The sequence below is a fragment of the Astyanax mexicanus genome, chromosome 24 (genome assembly GCF_023375975.1).
Source record: "Astyanax mexicanus isolate ESR-SI-001 chromosome 24, AstMex3_surface, whole genome shotgun sequence".
Taxonomy (NCBI): Eukaryota; Metazoa; Chordata; class Actinopteri; order Characiformes; family Acestrorhamphidae; genus Astyanax; species Astyanax mexicanus.
In genome coordinates, this window is record NC_064431.1 from 12,108,882 (window position 1) to 12,128,661 (window position 19,780).

Below are 19,780 nucleotides of genomic sequence, written 5' to 3' on the forward strand. Positions count from 1 at the left end.
AGAATGTGCTGTCTCATCAGACACGTTTACTATAAAGGCACCAGGTGGCCTAGGAGAAAGTGTCCTGCTGCGCTGCAGACATGTTGAAGCTACTCCTGCTCACCGCTCTCGCCTCTTTGGGTAAGAAATCTTCCACACACCTCTGTTTACGGACCTGATCTGGATTGAAGCAGTCCAGTGTGAAAGAGCCACTGCATCTTGTTCTGGTTCATTTACTCGGTGTTTAATTTGTCTTGTCTATCTCTGCAGCCCTTGCTGATGAGGATCTCCAGCCCCGCTTCCTGGAAGAAGTGGAGGGAAGAGTTGTGGGCGGTGAAGTTGCAAAACCACACTCATGGCCCTGGCAGGTAACTTCTCAACTTCACTACTTCAATATGGATGCATCAAAATTGTGGTCAAAACAGAAACCAAACAAAATAAAACAATTGTTTGAAGGCCGCTTTTCTATAATTTTGGAATACTTTTGCCTTGATTTTGAAAGAAAAAGCAATTACAAACCACAATAAAAATACATGTATATATTTTAAAACACAGAACAATAAAAAACAGTGAAAATACAAATATGTCAATATACAAGGAGTGCCTAAATTCACATTGGTTGCAATTTGATCGTGTAATAAAAAATGTTAGTTATTTATAACCTATTTAGTCTTTTTGCTTACTCTGGCCAAACAGTAGAAATGTTTTTTTCTCTTCCTTGGGCAAATATTTTAAGTTGCCAATTACAGTTGCTGTGCATCCCTAATAAACAAGTACATGTAAAAATAAGCCAAGGGGAAGGATATACAAACACTCCAGTGACGCTATGCGATCTTCTTTCCTCTCTCCAGATCTCTCTCCAGTTTCTATCTGGCAGCTCATACCATCACACCTGCGGTGGAACCCTGGTCAAGAAAGGCTGGGTGATGACAGCAGCCCACTGTGTGGATAGGTATGGCCATCGCCACTTGTACAATACTGCGATACAATACTCAGTATTGGGATCTGTCCTACATTCACAAAAGATCAATAGATATAATATAAAATACATGTTATACTGATGAATGTAACAGAGCACCATTTTTAAGAAGCGAAACTTACTACCTGAACATATGGTGGAAGCAGATTTAAACGTTTTAATCTAAAGTACTCATATTTACATCAACAGTTACAACTTGCTTCAGTCTTTTATAATTAGCCCTGTTTTTGTTCTGCATTCTATGGAAGCCCATTTCCGCCACCTGAAGAAAAAAAACGTCCTCAACTAAGTCATAATTATGAGATACTAAGTCATAATTATGAGATAGAAAGTCATAATTATGAGATAGAAAGTCATAATTATGAGATGACTTTTTATCTCATAAATATGACTTACTATCTCATAATTATGACTTTTTTATCTCATAATTATGACTTACTATCTCATAATTATGACTTACTATCTCATAATTATGACTTACTATCTCATAATTATGACTTACTATCCCATAATTATGACTTTTCTATCTCATAATTATGACTTAGTTGAGAACGTTTTTTTTCTTCAGGTGGCGGAAATGGGCTTCCATAGCATTCAGCTCTTATATTAGGTGCAAAAAAATAAGAGTTTCCAAGGACACCAAAAAAATCTTGCTCAAATTTCTATTTTTATTTAACAAAAACAAAACATGTTTGGTTATGCCTTGCTATCTTCATTGTCCCTTTTCTATGCTCCTGTAACCTTGACTTCAGGATTAATAAAGGCTTCCACTACCTAGAAATAGTTTATGTGGAGGTACTGGCATCCCCTTTACTCATCACTGCTGCAGTGACCTTTAAAAATTGCTTCGGTGTTTCTAATACCCCCAGAATGTGAAATATAGCAGAAGCAGTAAACCTTTCGAATTCCTGGATGCTTTAAATGTACCTTAATTGTGTGTGACATGCAAAAACCTACAAATACAAATGTCTTCTGTATGTACCTGCAGGCAAAGGACATTCCGCGTTGTGCTCGGAGATCATAACATCTCTCAGCACGAAGGCAAGGAGCAGTACATCTCAGTCAGTCGGGTCTATGTTCACCCCAACTGGAACTCCAACATGATTTCCAATGGGTAAGTAACCTGTTCAATTGCACCAGTGTTTGATGTCGAGGCTTCTACAAAGACTGATGAGCTAGTCCCAGATTAAAAGTTGCTATTAAGGTTCTGAGACTACTGGAGAGAAAAAGTCAAAAACATTTATACTGTTTAAATAATCAGCTACTTTGCTGCATTGTAGTTACTGAATAATAAACCATTAGGACATATTACGGCTACGATTTTAATTAGGTAGTAGATCCAATGTAGCCTTAAAATAAGCTTCAATTCGAGATGTATAGCAAGATTACTTACTATTTGTACAAAATAGTGCAGCACAGTAGTGCAGTTTATGGTAGTCACTATGAGCGCGAGTGACTAGAATATGAGCGCGAAATATGTGGAATTTGAGATGCCACATAACTGCAAGTACCTTTACAAGCTGGACTCTCTGAGTCGCTTCCCAAAAGAGAAGCAAGGTCCGGAACACACAATCATAAAGCACTACTTTCAACAGTGACCAAATAACTGCTGCTTAATTAAAACACAGCAAGCAGGAGGATGCACTTGTAAATCTCTCTCTCTCTCTCTCTCTCTCTCTCTCTCTCTCTCTCTCTCTCTTTGGCAAACACACACACACACACACAAAACCTAAAAGAAATACATTTTAGACAACTGAGTTTACTGAGTTCACTTTCTGATGTTATATACAGCATGTAAAGTACAGTAAAGTTAGTTTTACTGCACTGATATGCCAAAAAGCTGTACTTGTATCTAGTGCTGGGCATTACATTTCTTTATTTATTTTTGAGTTGGTAATTTTGTTCAAAATAAGTTAAATATTTAAAGTTAAAAGATCCAGAGTTTATTGGGTTTCTGTTTTTTTTTTTTCTTTTCAGATTTAGCTCCCTGATGTGATCTCACATTTTTATTTTCATGGTCATGTGTGTTCTAGTCTATATGCTATTTTGAGCAGCAATATAACATGCATTTTGGGCTTAAGGCTTCTATCTTTTTTTCTTTTGTAGAGTTTCTTATTACTCAATAACGTTTTAAATCCTGCACCTCACAAATAACCCAAACTATGAAAAAACTAAAACTTATACTAAAACTAGTGAAAACTAAACTAAAACTAGTGAAAACTAAACTAAAACTAGTGAAAACTAAACTAAAACTAAGCTAAAAAAAAAAAACAAAAAACAGCAAACCCACTCTAAAAACTATTCAAAATAAAAATGAACGGGATAAAGACAAAATGAAATAAAATTAAACTATAATGAAAAATTCTAAACTATTACCTTGCATCTCACAACTTATACACATGTGGGTATTTCCAAGCCGCCCCCTGAGGTAACACTTCACAATCAATTTATATACTAATGTTCCATGACTTTTGTCATGTTACTTTTACTCACAGGTCAAGTTTTACACTAAACAGTAATTCCATTGTATTAATACTGAATGTATAATTAGGATACAGTATTAAATGCTTATGAATACTAATAACTTAATATATTATAGATGTCTATCCCAATATGAATTGCTTTCAAATTCCTCTAGTTTCTAAAACAGAACACATTCAGCTAAAATGAAAGTCTCTGGGTAATTTATCTCCTGTTTCAGGTATGACATCGCTCTGCTTCGTCTGGCTTCTGACGCCACTCTCAACTCTTACGTCCAGCTGGGTTCTCTGCCTCCCTCTGGTCAGGTCCTGCCCCACAATAACCCCTGCTATATCACCGGCTGGGGCCGCACTCAGAGTGAGTACTAACTGGGCATCATCTGGTTGCCAGGATTGCCCTACTTTAACTAACTCAACGTTTTATCCCTTCATACAATCCGTCTGTTTTCTAACCCTTACTTAATTATTATAATGCACTGGTGTTTCTTGTTTGGTGTGTCTTACTGCCCTCCTGTTTGTTGATATGGCTACAGCTGGTGGATCCCTCTCTTCTAACCTGAAGCAGGCCTACCTGCCTGTGGTGGACCACAAGACCTGCTCCAGCAGCAGCTGGTGGGGGGGTTCTGTTAAGCCTACCATGGTGTGTGCTGGAGGTGGAAGTCTCTCGGGTTGCCAGGTATAGTCTTTTCACCTGTAATAATGGTACTGGGGTTGGACGATTTGAAATAATTTTCTAAATACATATCCATGAAAACACTGCGTGAACGATCTGTTTGGTAAGACCAAGACCTGGCCCTACATACACGCTTTTATCTCTAGATGTTAACATTTTAAACTGCATAAATTGAGGTATTTTAAATTATTGAATAACGACATCATAAAAACTGCTGGTTCTTGGCAGACATGGCATGCTTGCAGCAAAAAAGTTTTTTTTTCCCTGAAGTTTTGGTTATTCCAGCATGTTAAGTCTAGTCAAAATACCTACAGACTTTATTTTTAAGATTGATGTCTGAATTAAGCAGTTATACTGAAGTGGAAAGTAAATTTTATTCATATTCCACAGACGGATATTAGTATTAGTGATACTGTAATCTGCTTCTACTCACAAATAATTCATTTCCACGTTCCTCTCCTCTTCTGCAGGGTGACTCTGGAGGCCCTCTGAACTGCCAGGTCAATGGAAAGTACTACGTCCACGGAGTCACCAGTTTCGTTTCTGGTCAAGGCTGCAACGTGCAGAGAAAGCCTACTGTCTTCACCCGAGTGTCTGCCTACATTAGCTGGCTGGAGAGTGTATGTATATCTAAAGCACAAAAATACAGTATTAAACATAGTATTATTAACAGTTGGATTAAGAGAATTTAGTGAAATGCTAATGTTAATTCTTCATATTAAGTTATTGTATGGATATTTCTTTCAGATCATGCAATAAATGAAAGAGAGCCAGAAAGGAGCATCCTGAAGATCACATATCAGAATCGGAATCACGTCATGTGAACATTGTGAAAATGTTTCAATTTTGCATTACATACTGTTACTTTAATATATGCTCTCTATACTACAAAGATAAATAAAAATACAATCTAAATAAGAACAATAACAGTATTTTATGCTTATTTGTGAAAATACTATTTATTATTTCAACACAATGACATTTTATTTTGCAGCAAATGTGAAATACCGGCTTAACCCCATAAAACCATGCACAAAAAGACCAATATTACACAAAAAATATATAAAATATATATGACACACACATGAGCGGTCAAATTACAAACAGATTGTTTTTCAGATATATAGGTTTCAATCAGTATTTTTGGTTGCAAGAACATCCAGATATTAATCCACTTTCTGACAGGCAGAGATAAGAGCTATACCAAGAATATAGAACAAAGCTTAATATTATAATAATTCATGTTATAATAGTTCATACACATAAAAAAAAGAAAATCTGAACAATATGAAACAGAATGGCACATTTTTGTATCACACATGACTGCATTATGTATACAACTTTTAATAAATTAAATAAAAGGTAATCACACTGTACTCTACAATGACATTTAACCCTTCCAGTCACAGACATAATTTCTTTCAAAATGTCATATTTACTGATATGGAAAAATTATAAATCATTAAACTAAAGCAGATATAGATAGACAGACAGATTTGGGTGTGAATTCTTTTGTGGTTCCTCTGAGTGACCACTATGCACTAAGTGGTGTTGACTATGTGCCATACAGGTTGGTTCATGTGTTCAAAAAAACTAATCAAATTAAGCACAGTGCTAGTCAAATCATCTCATTTATATAATTCTCATATATTCTCATATACTGTGGTTACTAGGCAAATCAGCACATTTTAGTCTTAAAAATGCATATTTATTCTGTTTTATAACTGTTTTAAATGTCCATTTTACTACATGTTCTCTGCAGTCACAAACTAATACTATACATGCAAATCAGTGTTGGGAAGTAACGGATTACATGTAACGGCGTTACGTAATCAGATTACAAATTATGAGTAACTGTAATCCGTTACAGTTACTGCTTCAGTAAATGGTAATCAGATTACAGTTACTCTGCTAAAATAAATGGATTACATTGCGGTACTTTCCTATTTTTGGTCTTCCAATCCAACACTGACAAAACGCAATCACATTCACATAAATCACGACATCAGAATATTCTATGATTCACAACCTTCGATCAGAATGTTTTCACTGCAGAAGCGCCCTCTAGCGGCCCGTCGGCGGGCCCATTCTGACTATGTAAAGTAGAATGCTTAAAGGCGTAAAATATTCTAAACACACCGACCAACTAACCAACTCATATTCTTTAGTATTACTTTAACTACCTGCACGCAAATTTACATCTACATGAAACCAGTCGCCAGAAATCTCCAACTGAAAACATTGTTTACATGTGAAACACGCCTCCCCAACAAAATAGCCTTATAAAATATTATTAATATGTGAAATAACATCATATAAGATTATAGAAAAATCACTTACTATCACAGCATCCACAATACAGCACTGAACCGCAGGTAAAATATCCATAAAGTCCTTTATTCGCCTGCTCACTTCTCCTCACAAACATGCGTTTAGTTTCAGCGCAACCGCAACGTCATATTCTCAAACTCCTAACGACCACACATGTAATGTTTTCACGTAAAGTTGTATGTGAATACAGCTAAGGATGTCCTCTTGTCGATTCTGTGGTTTTTATTGGTCCACAAACCACTATTTTTCTTGAGTGATCGTCTTTTGAACCAATAACGTGAGCGCTGGATCAATCCAATCCAATCAAATCAGGTCATAGCCTTTCTCCAGGGTCACAAAAGTGATTGACACCTATTTCAACCAATAGTCCACCCTTAGACGAAAACACTGGTACGTAATTTGCCCTGATTGGTCTCCTAATGGCTGGGGGTGGGGCATGCCTAACAGCTTGTCACCAAAATGCCTCTGGTAAACAAAGGTGCGCCCACAGCGCGCATACGTGTGATTTTGTGTCATTTCATCAAAAAAATATTAATATTACTCTGACATAGACATTAATTTATTTTATCACAAACAAACAAACATATTACAAACTGTTGTTGTATAGTGACAGATTTACTTGTGTATCTTGAGAGGTTTTGAACACTTTGGAGACGCCTGGTGGACACCTAATAAGATAAAATAAGATAATCCTTTATTAATCCCACAATGGGGAAATTTACAATTTTTTTTACCATTACAATGGGGAAATATAATGCAGTGGAAATCTTTAATGCATTGTGCTATAAATGACCAATTTTGTAATTTGTTTGTCAAGACCCTACTGAATCAGGAAATGTAGAGAATGATTGACTATACATCACCAACATCCATACACACATTGTTAACTCTAATTATAACAGGCGCTTTTTTTTTTTTTTTTTTTTTTACATTTTCTTCTGCATTTGATGTTCTCAAATGGAACCTAAAGAATGAAAATTAAAGTGTTGAAGTGAATGATTGTTTACTTTTTATGATTACACTGCAATTGACATTTAATAATAAAACATTCAAATTATATTTTGTTTGCATTTGGGAGTTCTTAGAAAAGGAACAGATTGTAAAAATCGTATTGAACCGAATCGTATCGTATCGTGACATAATTTGAGGTATCGTACATTATCGTATCGCTGAATAAAATAATCATAACATATCATAATGAATCTTGTGATTTTCACCCCTAGATAATCCACCGCCAGAAATTGGCAAACCTGCAAAGCTTACAGTTGTTGTTGCATTGTTTGGTTTTTAATGGTTTTTAATGATTTTTTTCATCAATGTATAGAAGTGTTTCATAAAATAGTTTGATGAAATGGTTTCATAAGTATTTTTATAGGGTGATTGAAAAGGCTGTTTTATTTGTTTCTCTATTTGTTAACTGGAAAGAAAAATAAAAGGATAATATGCAAGATGTGGTTGCTACATTCATTCAGGCTTAAAAAAATGACAATATTTAAAGTAATCCAAAGTAATCAGATTACGTTACTCACTTGAAGTAATGTAACTGATTACGTTACAAATTACATTTTGAGTGATGTAATCAGTAATCTGTAAGGGATTACATTTTAAAAGTAACCTTCCCAACACTGATGCAAATACATCCAAGCTAACAGGGTGTATTTTGTGTTGTGTTTTTTACTATAACCAAAAAGAAAAAGATTAAAGAAAAAAAGGTGTCTTACAGTAACCACCATGTCATACTTGACATAATTATACTCACATTTTGCATAATACAAATTTACAAATACACAGATATATAAAGCTACATACCCAAATATACATTTCAGCTGATATAAAGTAAATGTGCCAGTGTTAAATCAACTGTTAGTGTTCATGTAAGACTGTCATATTTACTGCATTTCTAACATGTACTAACTGTTCATATGCAACACAGCTTTTTCACACATGAAACAGGTTTCCCTGAGGGATATAGTTCAGTTAGCAAGCCAAGCCTGAGCTTATCGGCCTCTCAATCCCTAATCAGCCGAGAGACCACAGCAGCACTCCTGCTCCCTGGCAGGTTATACTGCAGTTTAGTTCATCTGAGAGAAAATCAGCTGGTCCTTAATCAATCAAATGTTATCTGACTTTAGTTTAAATCAGCTACACTCAGTTAGGCACGAAAAAGCGTTAAAGGTATTCATTTGTTCAGGGTAAAGATTCCCAACATGAATGTCTGACTTAAAAATAGAATTTCACTTGAGTTTTTGCTTCTTATATTTTGTGCAGATTTGAATTCAGCCAGTAATGTAGTTTTCATTGAGTAGTGACAAAATATCATATATTTTGTTTGTAAGATTAGTGGGTGGCTGATGCCATGCCTAGTCTCATTTTAGGAATATAAATTATGAGGTTGGTCACTGGACACTGCAATCATGGCAAAAGTCATGGGACAAAATACAACTTTCTGTCCCATATTTTTTTAACACTACAGTCATACTACTAAAAATACAGTTACAGTTATAAGCAGTAATAATTATAAACAGCCTAGTCACTCATCTAGGTGATGCTGAAGAATGCTTGATCAATAGAATCTCCCATTATTGCTGCAAAACTTGCTGTAATAGATGGAACCAGGACTTATGCTGTTTACCAGACAATCCTGAAGGAGAATGTCTGGCCATGTGACCTCAAGCTTAGGCGTACTTGATGATGATCCAAAGCACACAAACAAGTCCACCTCAGAATGGCTTTAAAAAAACAAAATGAAGGTTTTGGGGTGGCCTAGTCAAAGTCTGATTAAGATGCTGTGGCTCCAATATGGCTAAATTAAAGTGGACATGAAACACTTCAAGTATTTAGTATAATTCACAAGATGTATTTTCACTCTAACAAATCTGATAAGTTTAACAGCTGTCAGTGAAACTGAATTAAAATAATAAACAATCTAAATGTCATTATTTTAAGTAAGCGCAGCACCATCTTGTCCCAGCGCTGAAAGTGACCTGACGAGGTTGGTTCCCGAACGCCTCACTAACATAAACTATGAGTCTACAGTAATTCAGTTCCTCAACAGATAATAAAATCCAAACCAAAAATCCAGCAGCAGTAAGAGCAAAAACTGTCCCTGTCCTGTTGCTACTGTCCCGCGACACTCTCCTACTGTCTCGCGACACTCACCTACTGTCACGCGACACTCTCCTACTGTCTCGCGACACTCACCTACTGTCCCGAGATACTCTCCTACTGTCTCGCTACACTCTCCTACTGTCCTGCAGAGCTCTTTAACTGTACCGTGGAGGTTTTTAACTGTACCGTGGAGGTTTTTAACGGTACCGTGGGGGTTTTTAACTGTACCGTGGAGGTTTTTAACTGTACCGTGGAGGTTTTTAACTGTACGGTGGAGGTTTTTAACTGTACCGTGGAGGTTTTTAACTGTACCGTGGAGGTTTTTAACTGTACCGTGGGGTTTTTTAACTGTACCGAGGAGGTTTTTAACTGTACCGTGGGGTTTTTTAACTGTACCGTGGAGGTTTTTAACTGTACCGAGGAGGTTTTTAACTGTACCGTGGAGGTTTTTAACTGTACCGAGGAGGTTTTTAACTGTACCGTGGGGTTTTTTAACTGTACGGTGGAGGTTTTTAACTGTACCGTGGAGGTTTTTAACTGTACCGTGGAGGTTTTTAACTGTACCGTGGAGGTTTTTAACTGTACCGTGGGGGTTTTTAACTGTACCGTGGAGGTTTTTAACTGTACCGAGGAGGTTTTTAACTGTACCGTGGAGGTTTTTAACTGTACCGAGGAGGTTTTTAACTGTACCGTGGAGGTTTTTAACTGTACCGTGGAGGTTTTTAACTGTACCGTGGAGGTTTTTAACTGTACCGAGGAGGTTTTTAACTGTACCGTGGAGGTTTTTAACTGTACCGTGGAGGTTTTTAACTGTACCGAGGAGGTTTTTAACTGTACGGTGGAGGTTTTTAACTGTACCGTGGAGGTTTTTAACTGTACCGTGGAGGTTTTTAACTGTACCGTGGGTTTTTTTAACTGTACCGAGGAGGTTTTTAACTGTACCGTGGAGGTTTTTAACTGTACCGTGGAGGTTTTTAACTGTACCGTGGGGTTTTTTAACTGTACCGTGGAGGTTTTTAACTGTACCGAGGAGGTTTTTAACTGTACCGTGGAGGTTTTTAACTGTACCGAGGAGGTTTTTAACTGTACCGTGGGGTTTTTTAACTGTACGGTGGAGGTTTTTAACTGTACCGTGGAGGTTTTTAACTGTACCGTGGAGGTTTTTAACTGTACCGTGGGGGTTTTTAACTGTACCGTGGGGGTTTTTAACTGTACCGTGGAGGTTTTTAACTGTACCGTGGAGGTTTTTAACTGTACCGAGGAGGTTTTTAACTGTACCGAGGAGGTTTTTAACTGTACCGTGGAGGTTTTTAACTGTACCGTGGTTTTTAACTGTACCGTGGAGGTTTTTAACTGTACCGTGGAGGTTTTTAACTGTACCGTGGAGGTTTTTAACTGTACCGTGGGGTTTTTTAACTGTACCGAGGAGGTTTTTAACTGTACCGTGGAGGTTTTTAACTGTACCGTGGAGGTTTTTAACTGTACCGTGGGGGTTTTTAACTGTACCGAGGAGGTTTTTAACTGTACTGTGGAGGTCTTTACCGTGGGGTTTTTTAACTGTACCGTGGGGGTTTTTAACTGTACCGAGGAGGTTTTTAACTGTACCGTGGAGGTTTTTAACTGTACCGAGGAGGTTTTTAACTGTACCGTGGAGGTTTTTAACTGTACCGAGGAGGTTTTTAACTGTACCGTGGGGGTTTTTAACTGTACCGAGGAGGTTTTTAACTGTACCGAGGAGGTTTTTAACTGTACCGTGGAGGTTTTTAACTGTACCGTGGAGGTCTTTACCGTGGGGTTTTTTAACTGTACCGTGGGGGTTTTTAACTGTACCGAGGAGGTTTTTAACGGTCCTGCAGGGCTTTTTAACTGTCCTGTGGAGCTTTTAACTGTGCCGCAATGTGATACATTGTGTCTTATCTTAGTTTTTTTGAGACGACTTAAAACTTATGAGATAATTCCCCTAGATTTGACCATCAAATCTATTATATAATATTTCCAGTGTCATAATACAAAATATCAAATATCAAAAATACGACTTTAAATTAATAACTAATATGGACACAGGTAACGACCTTGTTCATGTCTGCACACACATTACACTACTTATGTGTGTCTGTATATAAGTTCCTGGAACAGTCTAATTCAGGGATGGGCAACTGGCGGCCCGGGGGCCGCACACGGCCCTCGTCATCACTCAGTGCGGCCCGCGAATAGATCAAAAATAATTTCATAATTTCATAATAAAAAAAAATAATAATAATAAAAATAATGTAATTCTACTTTTGACAAACAATAGCGGGCACGGGCGCCCTGTGGTCTAGTTTTCTGCTATTATTGAATGAGCTATTTGCAATCAGTTTTTAAATCTTTTTTGTTCTTTGTTATAAATAAGTTCAAATGCCTTTTGCACTTTTATGAGCAAATGTTTTGTCTATGTTGCTTATGAAGGACTTGTTATAATGAACTTATTTTACACAGAGGAACTACTGTATTTGCAATCAGTTTTTTAAGCAAACTTTTTGTTCTTTGATATGAAGGACTTCCTTTTTGCACTTTTTTTAAGCAAACGGTTTGTCTTTTGCCGTATTAAAATGCATTAATATGCAGAAAATAGTTGTTGATAAATGTTGGCGCTGTAAACATACAGATATAAATTCATATAAAATTTGTTCTTATTGAAAATCATTTGTAGCGTTTTTCATATTCAATTATTTGAAGTGCGAGGTCATGTGGCCCTCCAATGGTCATGCTGAAAAAAATGTGGCCCTCTCCATCATGGAAGTTGCCCATCCCTGGTCTAATTAATAAATTATTTTTTTATGCTATATTCTCGTTTATTATTGTTTATCTGCATTCTATTAAAGTCTAAATTAGTTAAAGTGTAAATTTTAGTTAAAGTGTTTGCATAGCATTTTGCTTATTTTTTTCTTGGTAAATTTTCTTTAAAAATAATCAATAAAATCTAGGTGTTTGCATTACACTTAAATTCATAAATCAAGTGAACACCCTTGATTTAAATTATACACACACATCATGAAAAAAACGTATGTGCTTGTTTTGGGCTCTGAATTACTTAAATAATGTAAAATATCATTTCAATTGCTGATATTTAGATTTTTGCAGTGTAGGTATGAAACGATTTCAGTGACACCGTTTAATTTGTGGTCTTTTGATAGAGCCTATTCTATTGCTTATTACACTGTTTTTCAATCCTGGTCTTTAAGGGCCACTGCCCTGCACATTTTATTAATTGTCATACTTTGACAGCCCCACATTAACACAATAATTGACAGCTGATTGTCTGGTGTATTGGAAACAGGGACAACTCCAAAAAGTGCAGGACAGTGGGCCTCCTTGGCCAGGATTGAGAAACACTGGCCTATTCCATCAAAATCCCATCTGTGTACTGTGTACTTGTATTAGTTACAATTAGGGTTGTGCCGATGGACGATATCATATTATTTATTATTATTATATTATTATTATTAAGATATTATTATTTATATCTAGGTTACAGCTTGTCTTCGTTTTTTTCTACATGTCTGTATTCATTTTAAACATTTCATGTTATTCACACAAATATAATACGCCTGCTAGATTTCTATTATTATTACAAAAATAACAAACAAAAATAAACCAAAAATGTTGACAAAAATATAATCTAACGAATTTCAAAACATAGAAACGAAAAAGGTTATTAATATAACATTAATATAACAGTTTGGATCCAACGGTTATAAGGATTTAGCGTCAATCATAAGGAAAGTGCGCGCGGCATTGCTAATTAAAAAAATAAATAAATAAGGTTTATTGTAATAAATAAGGTCCTGTCAAGTGTAGTTAAATGTACGGTATTAAATTCACATATTCACATTCACATATCGCTCTCTCTCTCTCTCTCTCTCTCTCAGTGCGGAGCTGAATTCAGCGCGAGGCTAAAAATTAAAACTCAGTTTAGTTAAATAAATTAAGATTAAATTAAGAGTGAGGACCTGTAAATTGAATCAAATATTGTCAGATAGGTTGAGGTTTTGGTGAGCTGTTTCAATTATTTGAAACTGAAACAGATATCATTCTGCGAACTATCAGATAGCCTTTGATTGTGTTTTAAATGAGTTTTTATTTTATATTAATTATTTTTTATTCATTTAAAATATTTTTAGTATTTTATTGATTAAACTTTTTTTGGCTATAGCGGCGTTGGCTGGTCACCTGAGCAACTACTGTGCTTTTAATCCTCTCCTGCTGTAATAAACAGTGGGAAAACCACTTTTCTTAGGTTCTGGTTTAAACTTTTCCCCCTGTGTTCTCAGAATTAAAGAGGTATAGAGAGAGATCAAATGTTACTGGGTGAAATAGTAATAGACACACAGTTTATCAGCATGATTACTGTATTTTAAATCCTCTGAATTCACAGCAACACCTGCACTCATCTCCTATCTGCATTTCATCCACCAAGGTAAACATGTACCCCTGAACTCCTAAAGTAAACGTCAAGCAAAATTCTATGATACATCTACAACAAAATTGTAATAACTTAACTTTGTTTAATAAGTGTTGGATAACTGCTTGCCACGTCTGCATTGTATAATTTGATTTAATCTGCTTAATTAGGTCTACAAAAAAAACTGCAGGACAGTTTAAAAGTTCCACAGGACAGTTAAAAAGCTCCACAGGACAGTTAAAAGCTCCACAGGACAGTTAAAAAGCACCACAGGACAGTTAAAAAGCTCCACGGGACAGTTAAAAAGCTTCGCAGGACAGTTAAAAAGCTCCACGGTACAGATAAAAGGCTTCGCAGGACAGTTAAAGAGCTCCGCAGGACAGCAGGCCAGTGTCGCGGGACAGTACGTGAGTGTCGCGAGACAGTATGTGAGTGTCGCGGGACAGTAGATGGGTGTCGCGAGACAGTACGTGAGTGTCGCGAGACAGTACGTGAGTGTCGCGGGACAGTATGTGAGTGTCGCGGGACAGTAGGTGAGTGTCGCGAGACAGTACGTGAGTGTCGCGAGACAGTACGTGAGTGTCGCGGGACAGTAGATGGGTGTCGGGAGACAGCAGCAACAGGACAGGGACAGTTTTTGCTCTTACTGCCTCTCCAAAAATCAATGCAAAGCGGGGGGCACTTTTGTATTGCCCCTGGGTGTAGTAATACTGGGTATAGTATACTTTTATAAGGTGAAGAATGAGAAAAAGGTTCACTTTTATACCTCGCCTCAGACAGCTGTTCTTCAGCGGTGGCTAGCGGCGCTGAAGCATGAGAATCCTCTGAGCTGCAATGCTAGGGGTTAGTGGCGAGCACTTTCTAGACCAGGACTTTGTGGAGGAGAGGGTTTTGAGTCTGGACCATTGGTGCCGGACAAATAAGCTGAAGTCCGAGGCTTTTTTCCTCCGTTTTAATTTTTCCTCTGAACAACTGGGATGTACAGACCGTCTGACTGGAGGTACTGTAACAGCAGCAGCTGTGAGCTGCACAGAACGAGCCAAACAACGCGCCCACCCAGCAGAGCAGAGAGAGGTAACTTATCGAAAGAATAGATAAACTAACAGTTAAAAGATAACATAGCTAGCTTCTTATCTAGCTATCTTACCATAGCTAGCCAACGCTAGCTAACTAACACTAACTAGATGAAGCTAAGTACCCAGCAAGCCTTCTAACTTCCAAACTGAACGGTTTATCAACCAAACAGCACCTGGGTGTTTCAATATCCACTTAAATCATGTTCGTTTCATTCAGTCTTAATGGACTCTGGACATTAAGACTGAATGAAACGAACATGATTAAATAGCTAAATGTATATAAACAAGGTAGTTAACTGGATGGCAGTACCTGCTGTGGACGCACTGCAGGGTTTCTGCACGGCTCCACGTAGTGTGGTGGAAAAATAATGACAGGAAGAAAGAAATATTCAGAGTCTCTGAGTCTTGATCAGAATGAGTAACAAGATTTATTGAGAAGACACACGTAATGAATACAGAGTGAACTCCTGCCTTGCAAGAGGTGCCAAGCTCTCTTTATACCTTTTAGATCCTCCCATCCCTTACTTCCCAATTATGGGCACAGTGCCACCATTGTGACACGTCAACTTCTTCTGACATGTGATATGACATAATCCCTTAGTGAGCATATCAGGCTGGTTCTCAAAACATTGCAAGCAGAAAGGAAGATGACCCTGGCGCCAGAATTTGTAGAACAACTGTGACGTGCATTCCTTAACACATACACATAGCCAGATAGAGAAAACTCTTACTCAGCATTTCAAAAAAGCTCACTGAGGGTAGAATGGTCACAGTACACATTATCATCGCATAGAACAAAAAGTAATATCATTAATAGTCGTCATTGTTTATGAATCATCACACGTCATTGATTATGAATCATTTCAATAAACACCTTCCATCACAGTAGAGAGAGAATAGACACCTCCAAAACGTCTCGCTCTCAGAAAAGCGTCTAAAAAGTTCTGCTCAGGTTTATACAGGAAAGATCTCTGAGCAAATGCTCCACGTTAACCTAGTTCAGCTTCGTCTTCATCCATAATCTCCACAAACAACAAGCTCTTTTATGCTAGTTATGTACCTGGGCTCTTCACCAGCCAACCTTGTGACGTCACCAGTGCTGCACGGGCAACATGGCGGCGCCCTAGCGCAAACATAACAAACATAAATATATTATAATTTAGTGTGTAAACATTTTATATAAACAATTCCCCCCAAATAAATTCCATTATATTTAATCCCTTAGAAAACTTTTTCAAACTGAAATGTTTCATGTCCTCTTTAAAACAATTCTTTAAAGAAGAGCAACAAAATTCCTCCACAAGGATGTGAAAGAATCATTGCCAGCTATCACTAAAACCTGATTGCAGTTGTTTGCAGGGCAAACACTTTTTCATACAGGGCTAGATTGGTTTGGATAGTTTTTTTCATTAATAAATAAAATTATCATACAATTTATCATTTTTATATTTACTCATGTTATATTTGTCTGATATTAAAGTTTGTTTGATAAAAAAAAAAAAAAAAAACAAAGGAAATCTTTAAGGGCACAAATACTTTTTCATGTCACTGTATATAAATGTGTAAAAATGTCAATGTAACAGTTCTTTACCAATTTACCAATACCTCAAATACATCTTCAGATCCATCAGCTACTTAATTTTAAGAGTGTTACTACTGTCCATCTTCATAAAATTGATATGAATGTGTAGTTTAGTGAATCCATCTTTCTTCAATGCCAAGAAACACGTTAAACAGTTGAGCATACCCCTCTAATACTGCTTCTTTGCTTGAAGGCCTTTTAGACCATTCTTCTTTAAATAACATCTCCAGTTCAGTCAGGTTTGATGATTTCTGAGCATGGACAGCCCACTTCAAATTTCCCCACAGATTTTTAATAGTCTGGGGACTGAGATGATCATTTTTCTTGGTCTGCCACTTCAGACCTTAACTAGAACTGTGCCCGTGGTCTTTCATTTCCTCACTTTGTTTTCAGGTCATTTAAGAGTTGTGTTTTGAGGCTCTCATGTTGCTACTATTTAGAGAAAATGCAAAGAGGAGAAAAAACTTTCTCATAATTGGATTCATCTGTGTGAATGTAGGTCAAGAGCCAATAAGCTTACCAAACAAATTTTGTGTTACGATAATTAAGTATTCAAATCTATAAAACGACAAGGGTGCCCAAATTTATGCACCTGCCTAATATTGTTTAAAGTATTATTGCACACTTTCTGTTAACCCTATGAACTAATTTCAGTTCTCAAATATCACTGTGTTCTTCTAATATATATATTTAACTGAAATTGCTGATCCAAACCAATGATTTATAATGGAAAATGGGGCTGCATGATACTGGAAAAATTTGACATTGCATTGTTTTTTTTTTCGGTGATATATATCACGATGTTAAACAATGCAAGCCCTGCCCCCACCTGCGCGCTGTCTCACGACAGAGATCCGGACCAACCGAGAACAGAGTCAGCGCTTTAGAGTCAGCTCAAAATTTAAATTCAAAACCCGAGAAAAACGGCAAAATAACAATAATCAAGCATTTAAATGGCTTTCTAAAAGGTAAATATAAGCAGTCTTCTGTGATTAAAGTGTGATTCCGGGTGTAACTAGAAATATCTGCACAAAACTGTGCTTTGTGTTTACGCCCGCTCCCCCCCCCTCGCCCTTTTCAGCAGCAGACAAAGACAGCGCTGTTCACAGGACGCTGTGTACCTACTTCTTGGGTCAAGAATCAGAACATTGCAACATGACGTGTTTGTTTTAATTGTCTTAGTTGACATCGCATGTCCCGAAATCTGACTGTCGCACATGTACACATTGTGATGATGATGTTTGAAAATAGCAGCCCTAATGGAAAATCATGAAAATTATCAGGGGTGCTCAACCTTTTTTTCATACCACTGTATCTGTATTTTACAACAAAAAAATCCCTGTTTTGCACGTACCAAGATTTGCTTTAAAACACAGTGCGTGACAGCAAATTCCAGCATTGTGAATTCTGTCCAAAATTCACTTGGACAAGACACTTATTGTACAAACACTGCTTAAAGCAAATCATTGGGGCAAAGAGGTCAAATATAAAAGCAGCAAGGTGAATTATTAGCTGTGGTCAGGAAAAAAAGCTGGTCAGAGACATTCCAATGTATATTCCTGCCTATAATGCTTGCCTTATTAAAGCAATGCATAACAATATATTCATGGCTTTTAAACCAGTGACAGAGACACAAGATTGAATATATGTCAATTACAGTGCTGCATTTCAACTAAGAAAACAACAGAAGGCACTTCAATCCGCTGCAGTATATACCATACTCTGAACAGAGCTTTTATATAGGAGTAATTTGGTAGGAAGTGACATTTAAGGCTCCAGAGGCACAAACAGCCTCTCATACTATACTCTCAGTAGAACTGTGTTTGTTTTCTTTGGTGTTTTCAGCCACATCCTGAGAGGTTTGTATCCTGTAGGTCTGCTGATATTCCTGCAGGACCTGCACCACATTCGTACGGCCAAACTGCCTCGCATCATCTAGAGGGATGTTGCCCCATCTGTAAAAACAGCCAGTGGAATTGTCAGTGTCAAACTGACAGTAACTTATAGGTGATATGCAGTAATGCACCACAATATGAAAGAACAAAGAAAATAAAGAGGCTTTTACCTGTCTTTCACGAAAGGGTTCACTTTGCAAGCCTGTGTTAAAAACCGCACAACATCCACATGACCTGTAATAAACAAAAAACAACAAGTCAGAGCTTCTAATAATTTACAAAACACAAATATTATTTATGTCAGGACTTTCAAGATGAATAAAAACCTTTAAAAAAATTAAATAAACACTGATTAAAATGACATTGTTTATTATTATTGTATTGTTACTGTATTTGTCTCTGTAAGTTGCTAGTTGGACACATGACCTCACAAGCATTTTTCTTTATATTTTAATAAAATCCTTTTAAAAATGTCTTAGTTCTTCTTCAATCTTTTGTCTTTTGTAATCTTTAATACTAAATAATCAGTACATTACTTAATTCTTACTATAATTCCAATAAATAATCATATATCAACCATTTCTAATTTTTGGGAGAAATCAATTGAAAGATATTTTATTTTAAGTGCCTTTATGAATTAAGAAATTTTCCCAAAAAAAAAAAAAAGACTTGAAAAAAAAAGAAAGAATAGCTGTTTCTTCACAAACGAGAGAAATGGTAGATATATGGTTATTTGCCAGAAGGGCTCAACTAAAATTACTCTAAGTCATATTTCAAATCTATTATCATTTATTTATTGCAATTTCTGAACCTTCTGCAGCTGCCACATGAAGTGCTGTACGACAGTCATAGTCCTTCTGATCCAGATTCATTGATGACAGAGCAAACCTGAGGAAAGGAAGATGTCTATAAATTAAGAGATGCACAGTAAGAGAAAAAAAGTACTCACATCCAATCACATTAAAAAAGTGAGCCTAAAAACAACATGGCAGCAAAGCCCTGAATTACCTCCTGAGGGCAGAAACATCTCCACTATGAGCTGCAAACATCACGTTGACCACTGACTTGTTCTAAAAAGAGTCAATAAAGGAAGACGATGGGAGAAAGCAACATTGAATTTCAATATGTTTTGGAGTACAGATGAAATTGCTTCTGTATATTACCAAAATTATTTTAATATATCTTTCTCAATGGATTAAAAATTCTTAATTATGTGGTGCAGATTACAACACA

General features: G+C 36.7%; 2 protein-coding genes and 2 long non-coding RNA genes across 8 annotated transcripts in view; 2 read left to right on the top strand and 2 right to left on the bottom strand.

Annotated features, from left to right (window-relative positions):
- On the top strand, positions 1-5,038 carry LOC103039974 (elastase-1-like). The gene is made up of 8 exons (XM_007237668.4): positions 1-120; positions 250-347; positions 831-931; positions 1,947-2,072; positions 3,660-3,796; positions 3,972-4,114; positions 4,582-4,731; positions 4,859-5,038. The coding sequence occupies exons 1-8, from the start codon at positions 81-83 to the stop codon at positions 4,868-4,870; spliced, it is 807 nt and encodes a 268-aa protein (XP_007237730.2). The 5' UTR covers positions 1-80; the 3' UTR covers positions 4,871-5,038.
- LOC125787388 (uncharacterized) lies at positions 4,005-15,423 on the bottom strand. The gene is made up of 3 exons (XR_007429279.1): positions 15,381-15,423; positions 4,545-4,741; positions 4,005-4,129 (listed from the first exon to the last, which is right to left on the bottom strand). It is a non-coding gene; the product is annotated as an uncharacterized LOC125787388 (long non-coding RNA).
- LOC125787387 (uncharacterized) lies at positions 15,337-16,178 on the top strand. The gene is made up of 2 exons (XR_007429278.1): positions 15,337-15,427; positions 15,964-16,178. It is a non-coding gene; the product is annotated as an uncharacterized LOC125787387 (long non-coding RNA).
- The window catches only part of gls2b (glutaminase 2b (liver, mitochondrial)), an 18,118-nt gene continuing 13,811 nt past the window's right edge, over positions 15,474-19,780 (bottom strand). For all 5 annotated transcript variants that reach the window (XM_007229580.4, XM_022664052.2, XM_022664053.2 and 2 more), the window contains 4 exons: positions 19,556-19,617; positions 19,359-19,435; positions 18,718-18,781; positions 15,474-18,607 (listed from right to left, as the gene is read on the bottom strand). In XM_007229580.4, coding sequence (XP_007229642.3) covers positions 18,448-18,607; positions 18,718-18,781; positions 19,359-19,435; positions 19,556-19,617 — 363 coding nt within the window. In that variant the 3' untranslated portion in view covers positions 15,474-18,447. The remainder of the gene's footprint in view (positions 18,608-18,717; positions 18,782-19,358; positions 19,436-19,555; positions 19,618-19,780) is intronic.